Source organism: Oncorhynchus tshawytscha, linkage group LG16, assembly GCF_018296145.1.
Source record: "Oncorhynchus tshawytscha isolate Ot180627B linkage group LG16, Otsh_v2.0, whole genome shotgun sequence".
NCBI lineage: Eukaryota > Metazoa > Chordata > Actinopteri > Salmoniformes > Salmonidae > Oncorhynchus > Oncorhynchus tshawytscha.
The window spans coordinates 9,760,829-9,778,575 of NC_056444.1; the positions used below are offsets into that span (position 1 = coordinate 9,760,829).

General features: G+C 43.7%; 2 protein-coding genes and 1 pseudogene across 2 annotated transcripts; 2 read left to right on the forward strand and 1 right to left on the reverse strand.

Annotated features, from left to right (window-relative positions):
* Positions 1–802: 802 nt before the first annotated feature.
* LOC112216470 lies at positions 803–8,224 on the forward strand (annotated as a pseudogene).
* A 2,741-nt stretch (positions 8,225–10,965) lies between these two features.
* Positions 10,966–14,197, forward strand: LOC112215303 (fat storage-inducing transmembrane protein 1). Its single transcript, XM_024374226.2, has 2 exons — positions 10,966–11,420; positions 13,156–14,197. Exons 1-2 carry the CDS (start codon positions 11,203–11,205, stop codon positions 13,853–13,855), a joined length of 918 nt encoding a protein of 305 aa, XP_024229994.1. The 5' UTR covers positions 10,966–11,202; the 3' UTR covers positions 13,856–14,197.
* On the reverse strand, positions 14,139–17,523 carry LOC112215304 (proteasome activator complex subunit 1). The gene is made up of 11 exons (XM_024374227.2): positions 17,311–17,523; positions 16,519–16,551; positions 16,352–16,414; positions 16,128–16,229; positions 15,921–15,978; positions 15,619–15,716; positions 15,406–15,474; positions 15,226–15,293; positions 15,060–15,114; positions 14,899–14,985; positions 14,139–14,460 (listed from the first exon to the last, which is right to left on the reverse strand). The coding sequence occupies exons 1-11, from the start codon at positions 17,347–17,349 to the stop codon at positions 14,380–14,382; spliced, it is 753 nt and encodes a 250-aa protein (XP_024229995.1). The 5' UTR covers positions 17,350–17,523; the 3' UTR covers positions 14,139–14,379.
* Positions 17,524–17,747: the final 224 nt, after the last annotated feature.

Sequence of the window (17,747 nt, forward strand, 5' to 3'; positions counted from 1 at the left end):
CCGCGGACAGAACAATGGGTTAGTTATAAACATTTTTGGAGATGCAATGCTACTAGCCTCATGCCATGAACATGCATAGCCATCTCTAGACAACTCGAATAGAAAGTGTTTTTTTCTTCTCAAAGTTGCCGGGATGTCACGTATCCTACTTATTACGAAACGTATATTCGATCAAATATAAATCTTTCATTTTTTTGTTGACCAAATTCGACACTCTCATTGACCTCCATACAAAAGCTCATTTGCTTGATGGTAAAAAAACAAAAACAAACACCTGCTTTGAGGGAAACAGATTTTCCGCGGAGTTGGGTCTTCCTCTCTGGGCACAGTAAAAGACACGCAGGTGTTCCAGTATTGTAAACATGGTGCATAGCTGACGTTTAGTTACTTTGGTCTGGTAATAGTTTGAAACATCGGCAGAGAAGAACGGCTACAGATAACAACCGTTTTCATAAACTGACTCGTAACAACATAATTGGCAAATTATTACACTTAATCTACAGCACCAAACAACTGTCAAGCACGTTTAAATGTATGTTAGGTATTTAAACTAGGCTAGCTGGTTAGATAGGTAACGTTAGTCCATATATCTAGTCAGACAATACATGCGATGGGTCAGCTAGTGATATGTAACTAAGGTTAGAGCAAGTTGATTGTGCTTCTTGTTTTGTCATAAATTATCCTAGCTAAGTATTTTGGTAGTAGTCTGTTAATCTCTCACACGACAAACACATTTATCTGACTCTTATCATTATTCACTTCTCATAGACAACATAATTGACTTCCCTGACAAACTCACGGTTTATGGGCTCTGTCTAGTTCTGGGATATCCGGCGATCGGGGCTCCAGCGTCAACCCCGACGGTTCTCAAGCAGAATCCAATCAGAGCGGTAGTGGCAGCAGGGTGACATGTAGTTATTAACTGAGGAGGAACACGATTATATTGATGTGCTGATTTACCTATTGAGGAGGTAAATTGGAGCTGGGACTGGAAAACCGGGCTCCCGAATGGTGCAGTGGTTTAAGGCACTGTATCTCAGTGCAAGAGGCACTGTATCACATCCGGCTGTGATTGGGAGTCCGATAGGGCGGTGCACAATTGGCCCAGTGTCGTCCAGGGTAGGCCATCATTGTAAATAAGAATTTGTTCTTAACTGACTTGCCTACTTCATTTAAAAAATAAGTCTAGCTAAAGAGTAGACCTAGCACATGAGAAGTGCTCTGCTCCAAGTCGAAACCTACTCAACACCATACTCTAGCTGTGGGAAATAGGGATGCAGAGGTCCCTGAAAAAATCAGAAGAAAAAAACTAGTGTATGTGAGAACTCCTTCAAGACAGTTGGAAAAGCATTCCAGGTGACTAACTCATGAAGCTGGTTGAGAGAATACCAAGAGTGTGCAAAGCTGTCAAGGCAAAAGGTGTCTATTTTGAAGAATCTCAAATATAAAATATATTTTGATTTGGTTACTACTAGTTTGGATGTCTTCACTGTTATTCTACAATGTAAAAAATAAAAACCCTGGATTGAGTAAGTGTGTCAACTTGACTAGTCCTGTGTATATAAAATAATATTGTGCCTTTACTAGTCCTGTATTATTGGACCGATTTTTCATTTTATTTTTTATAGCCGTCTGTAGTACATGCATAAAATAATAATTATACGCCCCTAATGCTGAATGGAGTGATTGCTCATCTTGGGTTCTACATATGTAGCCCTAGTTCATGTCACTGAGCACAGTATTTTCCCAACCCTCTCCCCGTCTCTGTGTGCACCTGAAGGGGGAAGGTGAGGCTGATCCATGTGAATGGTGCGACACGTCTGCAGCTCGTCCAGTCGTTCTCGGACTCTGACGAGTACATTGACGATGCCTGGCAGGGGCGCCTGGGAGTCCGCTGCAACCCTCTTGGTAAACCACACGGGGTGTCATTGCTGTAGTGGGCACTAGTCACAGACATCCTGCTGTTTTTACTGTGAGCGCAAGCAATGAAAGGAAAAACGACCCCAAAAAATTTGATTATTTTATATAGTGCTCTTCATACATATTTCAATGCACTTACTAGAGAACTCTGTTAAATACACAATAACAAGTCTCTTAAGACTGAACATAATGGCATGTTCCTTTCACAAGTGTTGTTTATACCTTCACTTGTCTGCCCCGCTGGTCTCTGGCTGACTGCTGCTGTGTCTTGTCTGCCCCGCTGGTCTCTGGCTGATTGCTGTTGTGTCTTGTCTGCCCTACTGGTCTCTGGCTGACTGCTGCTGTGTCTTGTCTGCCCCGCTGGTCTCTGGCTGACTGCTGCTGTGTCTTGTCTGCCCCGCTGGTCTCTGGCTGACTGCTGTTGTGTCTTGTCTGCCCCGCTGGTCTCTGGCTGACTGCTGTGTGTCTTGTCTTGTCTGACTACTGTTGTGTCTTGTCTGCCCCACTGGTCTCTGGCTGACTGCTGTTGTGTCTTGTCTGCCCCACTGGTCTCTGGCTGACTGCTGCTGTGTCTTGTCTGCCCCACTGGTCTCTGGCTGACTGCTGTTGTGTCTTGTCTGCCCCACTGGTCTCTGGCTGACTGCTGTTGTGTCTTGTCTGCCCCACTGGTCTCTGGCTGACTGCTGCTGTGTCTTGTCTGCCCCACTGGTCTCTGGCTGACTGCTGTTGTGTCTTGTCTGCCCCACTGGTCTCTGGCTGACTGCTGTTGTGTCTTGTCTGCCCCACTGGTCTCTGGCTGACTGCTGCTGTGTCGTGTCTGCCCCACTGGTCTCTGGCTGACTGCTGCTGTGTCTTGTCTGCCCCACTGGTCTCTGGCTGACTGCTGTTGTGTCTTGTCTGCCCCACTGGTCTCTGGCTGACTGCTGCTGTGTCGTGTCTGCCCCACTGGTCTCTGGCTGACTGCTGCTGTGTCGTGTCTGCCCCGCTGGTCTCTGGCTGACTGCTGCTGTGTCTTGTGTCTTGCCAGTGGATTCCCAGCCCGACACTCAGGAGTTGGACCAGAATCCTCATGGCCACGGCCTCATCCAGCCTGAAAGCGAGGCAAAGCTTCACGTGCGTGCTGACGGAGGTGAGGGTGAGCGATTTCATGTTGGTCTCACTTTGTCACAGTAGTTTCTTACAAAGTTGTTTCTCAGGTAAAAAAAAAAAATCTGTTCTCTGAGGGAACAAGGCCGGTGTCACAGCTACAGTTTTTCTCATGGAGAGTGCAGTCACATTCGCTCACAGTGAGAATATCCACACATGCGTGGACTACTCGCCGTGAAGTCATTGCTAAAACAAGTGAATGCTGATGTTTTACAAATCGTTCAATTTAATAGTTTCAACTTGTTTACATGAATAAAGCCTTATTGACCTGAATATTGACAGGTGAGGAGGAGCCTGTTGTCATTGAAATGTGTTAATGTTCCGTTTGCATTTCTCCCCAGTTTTCTGCCCAATCATGTGGCACACAAGGACACATACCAGCAGAAAGCATTCTGTGGTGTGTACAGTAACGATGGCAACATGTTCCCATCAGCCGGCCAAGGTGAGGACGTGGGTTTTGACGATGGTGTGAGAGAGGAAGTGGTCTACCCCTCAGCTTGGAAGCTCGTCGAGACCCAGTTTTTATTTGTAGTAAAAATTGTGTACTATAGCCGTGTCTCAGGATCAACCACTACTAGATCTACTTATATCTATTGTTGGACTACTGATCTATGTTGGTTTCTGCTGTTTCTTCATGGTCTTTCCCCCACTGGACATCTGTTGGAGGATCGAATTGTCTGTCTGACTTACTACTACTTTTTGCATACGATATTTCATTTGTTTTGGTGTGATGTATACCGTGATTGATGTGTTCAGTTGTAGTGAAGACCACAGAGATGTGACACTCTATAGTTAGAGTTTGATTGCAATCTGATTGTTTTAATGAGACCGGGATTACGCATCACTTTATGAAAGGACAAGGTCACTTGGGTTCACTGAACCCCTTTACCAGGCTGGACTCTTTCAGGCCTGAGGTACGGGACCTTTCCTTGAGGAACCAGAGCTCATCGTCTTTTTTTTTTGTGTGTGTGTGCTCATTTAATTGGGTAATATAACCTACACAAAATAGGTTTTAACGTTATTTAAAATGTCTTAAGGGTTTATGAAAGGTTATTTTCATAGTGATTTATTTTTAATTTATTTTTAAACACGAGTCCTTTGTATTGGTGTAGACTTGACAGACCAGACAGGACTCATTCCCTTCCAAACCAAAAGGAGAAATCAATATTTTCTCTGGTAGGCACAACCTACCTGGCACCCCTACAAAACAATAACCTCAAGTCAAAACCATTACATAGAAAATGGCACCCCAGATGGGACCTCTCCAACATTGAGAAATAACCAAAGTAAATCTCTTATGTGGAATTAAAACAATGGATTCACCCCAAGAAAATGTGCTCATCCATATAATACAAATCAGGGCCATTCTGAAAAAGGGTCTGACAATGCAAATCTTAATGTGAATGGACCTGATTTGGGCCAGCTAGCCCTCCCTCTGACACCCAACCTTCCTCCATCTGGTTTCTCACCAGAGGTTGTGGTCATACAACTTCAAGGTGACATACTTGATATTCGTCAGACTCAACATCTCCAAACTCGAATCCATCATAAATGCAAATGTCTGAGTGAAGAGCAACAGAGCACAGTGGAATTCTGAGACTCAGTGAGCACTCTAACCCACGTGCTGATGGAGCTCTGTGAGAGTGGAACAAGGAAAAAACACAACCATTACAGTGGAATGGGAAAACTTTTGAAATTATTTTTTTTAGTTCTTAACGACATCGCTGTGTTTACATGGCCAAATTCACATTAAAACAATGTCACTTTTTATTGTTTTATTAGTAGTGACCTCTGGTTCCTAACACATGCATCCCTTCCTTGTCTTACTTAGACCAGAACCTCTGTCTGTATGACACCAGTAGGGGGCGCTTTAACCTGAAGCAGTCGCCCCCGACTCCCACAAGATCCTCTATTCCAGCCGGTCTCACTACACACACTGGTGGGGGCTGCTATTTAAAAAAATAATAATAATAATTGTCACCTTGACTTTAGCACAGATGAACTAATGTGTAGGATTATAACTTAATTTGAAGATATGGAGGTTGGATGACAGAGCTAAAGTAATGGTCCAGTGTTTCTACATTTCTATGAAATATGGCCTATAATTATTTATGAGTTAACTAGCATTTTTTTTGTAAGGAAAACTATTTTAAGTATGTTAAAAAACAGATTTTCTGTATTTGAGTGGTGTGATCACAAATATTTATGCAAGAAAAATATCATTTTTGAACAGGTTGGTTTAAAATGAACATTTGTGGCGGGGTATTCTTTATTTCTTTTTTTTTCAATGAATGCTTTGGCCACATACGAATATAGGACGCGTCAATAACATTATTTGGGTATTAACAGAGTTAACAGAATATGAGCTTTTCACTGGACAGTTACTTGATGAAAAGCTAAACTCTTGCTAATTTTGAAAGGAGTGATTTCAAAATCCACTAGATTTCCGTCACAATGTTCATCAGAATATAGGCTCAGAATCTCTCTTGGGCTTCTTGTTAGGATGTTTCATTGTGTAGTTTGTACTGACGTGTGCCCTCTTGTATCCCTCTAGTTTAAGTCTGCAGTGTAGATGGAGACAGTGAAACCCACACCGACCTGGACCTCAAGTTTGTGTTTCTCCTCATAGTACTTATAGCTTAACCAATGAGGAAATGAACCATTCTACCTGCAATCCTCTTGATTCACAAGGATGCATGACATTAGAGCTAGTCATCTCAACCATCTATTACTGGTTTTGTTTTGCCACTGATGGAGCAACAGGAAACATTTTAAATTAGATAAATTCATCGTCCAGAACATCAATCACGTGGATAGCTGAGTACTTCAGTTCATGTGATTTCCCATTTAATTACTGCTTTTTAGGCAAACTAAAAGTGTGTGTGTGTGTGTGTGTGTGTGTGTGTGTGTGTGTGTGTGTGTGTGTGTGTGTGTCTCAAACTTTTACTTATGAATTGATGTCAAAGTGAGATTTACGCAGATTTTCCCTCAAGTAAGGATTCAAACTTTTAAAAGGTGCACTATGCAGAAATTGATCCACCATTTCCTGGTTGCTAAAATTCTGATAGGCAAACTAATTTCAGTGTGTGACAAAACAAGCAAGTGAAGTACCTGGTCAAATCATAACTTCAGTGATCTTCAGTCGGAGATCTAGAAAGAGGCCTGAGATTCCTGAGTTGGATGACCGTTCAAATCTTCTTCTTTTTTTTTCTCCCCTGTCGGATCTTGTCCACAATCAGCTCCTTGGTCTTTCTGATGTTGAGGGAGAGGTTGTCACCACACTGCCAGTTCTCTAACCTGTTAGCTACTCTCACCACCTGGGGTCGACCCATCTCTCTTCTCTCTGGCTGAGGCTGGTTAATGTTCTGTGTTTCCCTCTTAGCCCAGATAAGAATAGGTTCTGTGTCTTCTCTCTGGCTGAGACTGGTTCATGTTCTGTTCTTCCCTCTTAGCCCAGATAAGGTTCTGTGTCTTCTCTCTGGCTGAGGCTGATTAATGTTCTGTTCTTCCCTCTTAGCCCAGATAAGGTTCTGTGTCTTCTCTCTGGCTGAGGCTGATTAATGTTCTGTTCTTCCCTCTTAGCCCAGATAAGAATAGGTTCTGTGTCTGCTCTCTGGTTGCCTCCAGAGGGAAAGGGGTCATTGGAGAGTGAGTGCACCCAATATATTTCATCCCAATTCGACATTTTCCGAGACATTTAAAAATAAAATAGTTTGTTGCGTTTTATAGCCTAGCTAATGATGGCTGCTTCTATGTCATCGATCGGGAACAGAATAAGAGAACTCTTAAAGTGTGTGTCTGCCCGCCTATGGACATTGGCATTGCAAGTATTCAGTCACCACCTGGTCACCCTCTGTCTCCCCACTGTAAGCTTCACACCACCTCCTCTGGTTTTAGCTGACGATACAGAGCAATCCTGTTCTCTTGGGACCCTTTGTCATGACCCACATCACCGTGTTGTTGACCTCTGCCATCTGTTTCTGTCTCCTCAGATCAAAGCTCACGCCCGAGAACACAGTGGCGTTTGCTGACAGGTCCCAGCTGCTGTTCTGCTCTGCAAGGTGTGGGACAGACTGACGCTCTGGGCCAGGTCTGACACAGAAACTGTATCACCTTCATCCACAGCAGGGTTAGAGGAGAACCAATGTTCCAGCATGTGCAATCACTCTCTTACATTCTCTTACTGTGTATGTAATCATCGATATCAAAGCCTAAACGCATACATGGGACAATTTACTGTTTATACATAAATGCACTGTTCTGATATAACTGGACAGGTGAAAGCTATGCAGTGCCGTTTCACCAATCAGCAAGCGCTTCGATAGTGAGGAAGGATGCATTTTTAGTATTTGGACAGGGTCTAAAACTCTAACCACTTCATCCTGATACTGTGCACATTAAGGTATAAACCTCCTCTGTGTGCCTGTTGACTCCTCATCCCTGCCAGGAATATACAGATTCATTATAAACCTCCTCTGTGTGCCTGTTGACTCCTCATCCCTGTCAGGAAGATACAGATTCATTATAAACCTCCTCTGTGTGCCTGTTGACTCCTCATCCCTGTCAGGAAGATACAGATTCATTATAAACCTCCTCTGTGTGCCTGTTGACTCCTCATCCCTGTCAGGAAGATACAGGTTCATTATAAACCTTCTCTGTGTGCCTGTTGACTCCTCATCCCTGTCAGGAAGATACAGATTCATTATAAACCTTCTCTGTGTGCCTGTTGACTCCTCATCCCTGTCAGGAAGATACAGGTTCATTATAAACCTTCTCTGTGTGCCTGTTGACTCCTCATCCCTGTCAGGAAGATACAGGTTCATTATAAACCTTCTCTGTGTGCCTGTTGACTCCTCATGTCAGGAAGATACAGGTTCATTATAAACCTTCTCTGTGTGCCTGTTGACTCCTCATCCCTGTCAGGAAGATACAGATTCATTATAATCTTCCTCTCTTCACCTTGCAGGGCGACGCACGTTATCTGATCAGTAACTCAAAAGGACCAGTCCATCAAGTGGGACATGAGGAAGTCCTCCCCAATGGAGGGCCTGGTGGCCTTGCGGCTGAACATCGTCCAGCAGGACACCGTTGGCAGCAGGTTGCCCAGAATGGTGCTGGGGAGGCCATGAGGTTGTTGTACATCTGTACTGGGTCCTAGTCGAGATCACATTTAGATTAGCAAGTGGGCCAGAAACACAGTCCAATCCGACTGTAATCTAATCTAGATTGCTCCCAGAAAATCTCATATTTGCTATATTAAGTATTGATGACATGGGTATACAGTAGGGCGTGCATGTGTGAGTGGAGTCAAGAGCAGTGTAATGTGCGCTAACTGTGTGTTGTGCCCAGTCTATGACGTGTTGATGACCAGCGTTGTGACTCTCTGACCATGACGCCTGTGTGAGCGCTGTCAGCTGGCATCCCTACTAGGACAACATCATCAGCAGCTCTGTAAGCCTTTGTATCTCTGCTCCACTCTATTGAGGGGCAGCGCTCAATTCCATTTCAATTCAGGAAGTACTTAAAAAATATGAATATGAAAAGTCTCCATAGACCATGGAAACAAGCGAGGAAAAGGAAGTGATGTCATAAGTGTGGGACAGCCTGACGGTGTCAGTCAGTGACTTCACTATGGGGAGAGGCAGGACCGCAACAGAGGGAGGAGAACAAGCTCAGAGTGAACTGTGAAATTGCATCAATTCAATGCTAGATAACAATACATATAATGTAAATTCTTACCTCTGTGTTTGGTGCAGAAGCCACTATTACCCCCTGTATTCACCAGTCTGCAGAGAAGGGATACAGTTGAGGCATTGTCTTCTTTCAGGGGCCTTACTCCTACGCAGACAGACATCCCTCCAGCCACAGTGCAGATGGAGCCACGCTATCCTGTGTTATAAAACAATGACATTTAAGGAGAGTTGTCTCTTCTGATGCACCCCAGTGTACAGTAAGAATAGGATGAAGGAGACTAAAGCCTCTATGAATTTTGGCGGAGCTGTTTATGCAGAACTTATTGAAGCTCACTAAAGCACTTGCTCCAAGAGCCCCCAACAAGCCTCATGCCCACATTGTGTTTGATTGCTTAGAGTAAAAGCATATGTAGACTAAAACTATAAATCACAGAATGATGATAATTCAGTATAAGGTATGTTGTGATGGTATTAATGTCCAGAGGTAAGAAGACCGTGTACAAAACATTAGGAACACCTGCGCTTTCCATGAGACTGACCAGGTGAATCCAGGTTAAAGCTATGATCCCTTATTGATGTCACTTGTTAAATTCAATTCAATCCGTGTAGATGAAGGGGAGGAGAGAGGTTAAAGAAGGATTTAAAATAAATAATAATTAAAGCCTTGAGACCATGGCGACATGGATTGTGTATGTGTGCCATCCAGAGGGCGAATGGGCAAGACAAAAGTGCCTTTTGAACAGGGTATGGTAGTAGGTGCCAGGTACACCGGTTTGGGTGTACCTGGCACTGCAACGTTGCTGGGTTTTTCCCACGGTCAACAGTTTCCTGTGTGTATCAAGAATGGTCTGCCACCCAAAAGACATCCAGCCAACTTGACCCAACTGTGGGAAGCATTGGAGTCAACATGGGCCAGCATCCCTTTGCAATGCTTTTAACACCTTGTAGAGTCCCATTCCCTGATAAATTGACTCCAATATTAGGATGTTTTGTACACTCAGTGAATGTTGTAGTCCAATGTAAACAATTCCAATCGAAGATCTAAATTATGTGTTCTGGGCTTTAAGACACAGTAAAGGGTTTGGGTGTGTTCTGGGCTTTAAGACACAGTAAAGGGTTTGGGTGTGTTCTGGGCTTTAAGACACAGTAAAGGGTTTGGGTGTGTTCTGGGCTTTAAGACACAGTAAAGGGTTTGGGTGTGTTCTGGGCTTTAAGACACAGTAAAGGGTTTGGGTGTGTTCTGGGCTTTAAGACACAGTAAAGGGTTTGGGTGTGTTCTGGGCTTTAAGACACAGTAAAGGGTTTGGGTGTGTTCTGGGCTTTAAGACACAGTAAAGGGTTTGGGTGTGTTCTGGGCTTTAAGACACAGTAAAGGGTTTGGGTGTGTGAGTGTGCTTGCAACATCAACCTTGATATAATCTCTGCAAATTGTTTTACAATAAAACATTTGTGTGTGCATAAAACCCAGCAAAGACAGTCATCAGAAATCCAACGAAGGGAATTGCCAGATATCTGCAAAGTTATGATTGCTCACCATGGATTGTGACGACCTGTCGAACCTCTGCAGTAATGGGCTTTACAGATGGGTTTTCTATAAAAGTTGCTGCTTGAGCAATAGGAAGCAAGAGGGAGAAAAAAAATTGAAACCAATCAACAGCTTTAAATTAGTGGGTTGCCCCCCCCCACCCTACAGCTAACAGACAATTAGCTGCCACAAAGCCACAGCAGAGTTCCGGGGGGGGGGGTATTGTAATGGCAGGAATGCTGATAGTGCTCTAAAATTAGTCGGAATCCTTGGCACCCTCCGAGAGCGAGTGAGTAAATAGCCCAGATAGAGAATGGGAGCTATCTGTCTGGGGACTAGCCTCCAGGGCTATTAGTACGTCTATCTGTGTGAGAAACCCTCAGGGGCTCATATCGGAATGAAGACAGGCAGATGCTAAGTGGTAGGATACATGGAGCAGCATGTAAAGGGATGTTAAGTGGGGGAATGGGCCTTAGAGAACGCTCTGTGAGGCAAGTGTTGCTAGTGACAAACACAGACAACTGGGATGGATTGAAATATACTTTGGCATCAACAGCTGAGCCTGTGAATGGAGGGCCTAGTGGAGAGGACTTTGCCAAAAAAGGAGACTGGCTTTTTCAAAATGTAGTGACTGTGGAGGGGGGGGGGTTAGGAAGGAAGGAATGTGTATAAACCATGTGCTCTGACAGCCAGAGAGATAAACGAACACAGGGTAGGAGTGTACAGCACAGCACTGGACAGATACAAGTACAGTCAACACTTGACGACAGAGCATACTCTCTGCCCGTAGGAAAGGACGATAACATAGCAATCGAAAAGATGTGACTCTTAAGAAAGTTGGCATAAAAGCAATGGATCCAAAGATTAAAAACAAATCGAACAGAACTAATAGAAAATGACAAGGGAGAAACTACACGGATGGCTAAGGACCAAAACGGACCGGTGAAGCTTGCCATGATGGTCCTAAACTCTGTTCTGGTGGTTGTTACAGACCTTTGGGCTGGACTGCTTGGCAGCGCCGTATTCAGACGCCATTTTCACCTCCTGTTGTCGGGCGTGGTTCTGTTTGGACCAGTCCTGAGTCTGTGGGTGTCCAAGTACAGCATCTTTGCAAACAGGAACCACTACCTCTACAGGTGAGGTCTTTTTCTTGTTTTTGACAACACCCATCAGTATTAAGGAAAGCCACTATTCACGTGGATTAAATGGGCATTAGCATGATTTATAATATTGGAGAATAGATAAAAGTTCCATTCTTTCAAAGCTCTGTTATTGTTGTTCTGTGATAATGAATGTGTTGTTTATGTTTCACACATAATATTCTTCCAATGGCCATACCATCTAGCTCTGTCCCAAGCAGGCGCGGACTGGTACAAGAATTTGGCCCTGGCACATCACTGTGTGCACCGCGGTATATTGGCCATATAGCACAAACCCTAAGGTGCCTTATTGCTGTTATAAACTGGTTACCAACGTAATTAGACAAGTAAAAATAAATGTTTTGCCATACACTGTTATACCACGGCTGTCAGCCAATCAGCATTCAGGGCTCGAACCACCCAGTTTATAATGCAAATTAGTGCTTGTCATATGCGTTTCCCTGAATCAATACACACCCTAAGTGTTCATTACTATTACAGGGCTCCAGAATACATTTTTCCCCTGGTGTCACTTAACTTTTACAGTTGGTTGCACCAGCCCATGACTTGGTCTGACCCAATTCATCTTGAAGTCATTCATTAAGAAGTATAATAGAGTACTAAGGTATTTCATCGAGCATGTCCAAGCAGGAATACATGATTAAAGATATTTTGATGTGCAGTCACTAACCTAATCCAGTGACCATTGTGCATTTTGGGTTGACAGTTAAGACTATAGATTCACATTTTTTTGTTTTGTTCAATAGAGTTGAATTACATACATCTTTATGTACACTAACTAATATCATATGCAAATTCATTTGGGGTTCAACACCCGACAAAAGTGGAAACTCAAAGCAAATGAACTAGATCGCTAACTCTGAGTATAATACCCACTGCTAGTAGCCATGTATTCAGCCAACAGTAACTGTAATGTCCTAAAAAGAAACTAGCAGTTGTGGGCTATTACCCATGAGCCCTCACGTGCGTGACGCTCCATATCTCAAAACCAAATCAAATATTGTGGTTGTAAAAGAGTTGCTATTGAGATCAATAATGAGAGTTGAGAAGAAAAAAAAACGACAGAAATCTGAGACCCTTTCTTCGTCAGGGACAAATGGATGAAGCTTCCAAAGCTGTGTGTTTTTCCCGCAATTGCATTTTGAAATGTTAAATGATCATAACAAATGTTTCTGTTGAGCTCATGGGGGGGGGGTGGAGTGACTTGCTCATCATAGAAGCAGGCACCAGCGAGGACACAGGCACCAGCGAGGACACAGGCACCAGCGAGGACACAGGCACCACCGAGGACACAGGCACAGAGCAGACACTTTCATTAGAGGAATCATCAGGGTATTGCACTTTACTGTATGACCAAATCATGGTTTTAGATGATTCTTTGAATGCGAGTTGAGAAAACCGGGTCAGACCATCTTGGTAGGGGGGCCGGCCGTTTCCCACTGAGCAACCAAAGGCTCATTATAGATTAGTATAACAGAGAAAATGTGCTCAAAAATATACAAATACAAAACAAAAAAATGGCCCATGGGCCACATAACCTTTTTCCATATAAAAATATTTGGTGCCAATTTCGACCAGCCCAGCCAAAAAAAAAATGGTCCAGCCATCTGGCATTTGCCAGAATTGCCAGATGGCCAATCCACCCCTGGTCCTGAGCAATTTAGCCATCTTACATTTATACTAGATACCTCTGTTTTGGATTCTCTTTCAGGATGTTCCTGCGATCGGGCTGGGCCTGGACCTGTGTTTTCACTGGCTCCTTCGTCTTCGTCCTCTCCTTCTCCATCCGTCGATCCCTCTCTCTCTCCGTTCGCCATCTCTCACGGATAGCCACCGTGGGAGCACTGTGGTGGGGCTCTCGCAGTCTCCTGACTCTGCTGGAGAACATGGCAGGCAGCTGCTACGAGCCCATGCCTGCTACCCTGGTTGGGGGCCTGAACCTTGGCCAGGGAGCCAGTGTCCCAGGGCAGTCCTTACTCCTGCTCCATGAGGGCGAGCGCAAGGCCTCCTGCCTGAAAGCGGGCATGCTGTGGCAGGGCTGGGAGGTCTCGGAGGACACTCTTCTCCTCTGCCTCTGCTGCCTGCTCCTGGCCGAGGAGACTGCAGTGTTGGGGCCCTATCTAGCCCTGGGAGGGCCCTCGGGGCCCCCGCTGCGCCTGCTCTTCCTACTCTGTGTCTCCCTACTGGGTCTGTGGCTGTTTCTGCTGCTCTGTCTGCTGGCTTACTTCCCGCAGTTCCCCTCCCAGCTTCTGGGGGGAGCTCTAGGGTGTTTGGGCTGGAGGGGGCTGTATCAGGGTTGGTATCGCCTGCAGCCCAGCTGGTGCTGTCCTGGGTGGCCTGGAGAGGGACTTCTCATCACAACTCAGCCGCACAGTGAAAGGGGTGTTCATGACGTGTGGCCAAAGTATTGATGTCTTTGGCTAAAATATTATTTGCACCCCAGATCAAAATAAGAATGGATATGACTTCACAGCAAAAAGGGCTCTTTGCTTGATATTTTATAAAAACTAAAAGTAACATTTTCATTTGCTTTATAGTCAATGTGATAACTCCTAACATCAAGAACATCGAATTGGATAACAGGAAGATTATTTATGTACATTACCACAGAATTGAGAAAGTCAAACTTTCATAAGCAAAATATTGAAATACTTTCAAATCTCACCATGAAGCATTAAAAAAAGACTCACTTGATGTTATGCCAGTTATCACTACTTTAATTTTGAAATTGAATAAATTGATTGTGTAATACAGCAGTTTTTTTGGTTATGAAATTGAAAACGTTTTTAAATCCACTGTGTCTGAAGGTATTCAGTTAGGAAACAAGCATTTCAACATGTTACACTACACGATTTGTATCATAACATGTGAATGGGTGAGTAAGAGTGTGTCGCTATATTGCTGTCTCCAGTGGATGTTCACAAGAGTCAGTTGATCAGTAGATGAGGGCCTTGCAGTCCCCTCTGGGCTTCTTGATCTTGTCATAGTTCTTGTTGATGATGTCAAACAGCAAGGCCTGGTGAATGGGTGACAGAAATAGCAGGGTAATTACATCACTGAAAGCCTTTCATCATTAGATTGGATAAGATAGATTTTTATTTATTGTCTGTTTCACACAGATATTTGCTTTACGTCAAGAAAATGCACCGCGATAGACCCATCAAACATACAAATTCATCATCATCACCACCTACAATGACCCTTCTTTTTCCAACAAGGGCATCAAACAGAGGAAGACAGGTAGGTAAGTACAATGTGAGGAGCAGGAGAGGCATTGGTAATTATAAACTCAAATCAATTTGTTCGCTTGATAACAGGGTTTGGTTTCCATTCACAACTCTTGAAGTCCAGGTAAATACTTCACACTGGGAAAGTTTAACTTGGAGGTTAAATTATGGGGGTGCTGAGCACGTCTAATGACGGACAGAGAGGTATGATACATGAGGGAGCTTACATAGGTGTTGCGGATCTCCAGAACCACGATGCGAAGCTCACAGTACTGGTACTGGTCCAGCTCATGCACCAACTGCCTGTAGTCTCCCTGGAGGTAGTTATACAAAATATGGTCAACACACACACAAATGAAAGCGATCACACACACACACGAATACTAACCACATGAGGTTGTTTTGAGGCCTTGGCAACAGCATCCCCTCTCTCACTGTAGTACCTGATAACACATCACAGATAATGAAGGAGTTTGTTAGTCACATTAACACAACAACTACATAACGAATTAGATATGAGTGTAAACAGTGATCTTGTGGTTAAGGTCTCTTACTTTGAGATCTGTGTCTGGAATTCTTCAATCTTTGTGCGAGTGTTCGTCAACAATTCAAACACTTTTTCCTGTGGACCAGGGTTAGGGTTAGAGGGTTAGGGATGAGCGTAGGACCTACCAACAGTATTATCAAGGTATGGCTGATATGACAATCATTTTATTAAGATCAGAAAGTCTGACCTGTACAGCCACCCCAAAGTTGTTCCCATCTTCAATTTTGGGAATCTGAAGTTGCACCCACATTGACACCTGCCAGAGTAAGAGATCATAGTATTTATGCATTTCTCTAGACACTTCTCACCTATTTAGGAAAAGATGTGCTAGTGAATTTGAGATGTAAAAGAACAGTTTGGCCCACACAGAGACTAACAGAGGGACAAAGGGCTGACTGACTGTGTTCAGTTTCTCCTTCAGTAGCTGGATCTGAGGCTTGATCTCCTTTAGAAGACTTTCCACTCTCTCGTTGCAGGGGATCGGACCACAGGGAGGCCCTTCGGGAGAAGCACCATGAGAAAACTCAAAGAGTAGGATGAAGTTATACAAACGCACTGGTCTAAGTTTCCATTTGTGTGTCCTCTCTAATGGTTAAGGTTAGGATTAGTGGTAAGAGTGAGCTGATCCTAGATCTGTGCAATCGGGCAATTTGACAGCTAACCCGCAGTGGTAAATCAGTGCTATTGTGTCTTCTTAACTACCTGCGTCTTCATCTTCTTTCTCGCTGTCCTTGTCTTTCTTCCCTTCCTTTGCCTCTTTCTGCAAAACAAGTGAGAAGAGGGGCGGGCGAAGGATTTTGCATGGTTCCTTCATGTGTGTAGGCATGGTCGATACTACTTGGGAGTGATTCCAGTGTAATCCAAGGGGTTAATCATGATAGACCGCTGAATTGGGTGAAACGTCTGTACCTCCTCTTTCTTCTTTTGCTTAGCCTCTTCTTTAGCCGGGTCTGGTATTGGGATGTCCAGAGGGGCCTTCAGAGCTGCCAGGCCATCAGTGCTTAAGGATGTCTGGGGACCATTTCACATAAACAAAAATATAGATTATATTTGCATTCTTATGTACAATAGCTTTGCATCAAGGTATTTGGACTGAGATTGAAAGGTGCGCTTGTGTTTTTCCACAGCCTCACCTTCAACAGCGTTTCCATCTCTGCAATCTTCTGAGGGAAGAATGATGTGACCAGGGTCTCTGCCTGTAATACACCAGTTACCAATGTTGGACACAGTTATCGTTTTAACATCTCAAATGTGGTCATTTGGTTATTATTCAAGTAGACCTGCACCACTAAGGGCCTACCTCTTTAGTGAGCTGAGTGCAGAAATCATCAACCTAGGAAATTGAAACCAAACACAGAAAAAAGGTTTTGAATTCACAGCAGAAAACCCAACTCCCAATGTCTCTATAATGTTTGGACAGTTACTTTCACCTGGACTGTGGGTCAGGTTCACCTGATGCAACACAGTGAATTTAAATTCGGACACTACAATCAGCGTGAAAATGTTACGTTTCGTATGGTATGTATTTATTTGTGGATGTCCATCATCCATTTCCTATGATATGTTTGGAATTACAGTTTATTGTGGCTAACGTTAGCTAGGTGACTGGGTGTCTAACTTTAGCTAGGCTAGGGGTTAAGGTTAGGTTAAAGGGTTAGCTAACATGCTAAGTAGTTGTGAAGTAGCAAAATATAAGTTGCTAAAATGAAACATTTGTCCGTGATGAGATTCAAACATGCAACCTTTGGGTTGCTAGACTTTTGCTTTATATGCCCACCCTTTGCCTTAAGTAACCGGTCTTATCTAACCATACCAAACATCGTACGTACGTATGCGCGCGCGCGCTCACTCACACACACACAACATATAATAGTCATTTCATCGTCCCAAGATTTACGTGCACTATGTTACGTCTAGTCTATGAGACTAGGCTGTGATGTGAACTCACATGTCACTATTGTTGGTCTAAATGTCAAAACGCCTTGAAGATTAACAGGGCTGCTGAGTTATCTGACACAAGTTATATTGATAGGCTATAGTCAAATGATTATAGAACGTTAGACAAAATTCGAAAAGAAATGGACAAATTTACCTGTTTCTTCGACTCCGGGCGAATGTCTATGGAAGTCATCTTGTGATGGGAATTTATTTACTTGATATGCAAAAATGACCTTTTGCAATGCAAAAATAGAAAGCAACTAAATAGTACACAGAATGCGCGGATTTTCCTAAATGTCTGATAGTGCACAACGCTGAAGTCAGTCACCCGTTAGTCAGCTTAAAAAGTGAAAATGAAAGTAACTGAACCCTTCTCACGGAGACGTAATTTCCTGTTTAGAAGATCAAGCTAGAGCATCGTGGGATTTGTAGTTTGATTATGGGACCGTAGCGTACCACAGTGTAGCCCAATGATGGGTACGGAATAAACACAGGTTTTGTTCTATGAGATAATCTTCATCAGCTAACGTCACTTTTTGTGAATTTTGAAGCATTAATGTAGGACTGCAGTTCTGAGTGTGTCCTATAGAT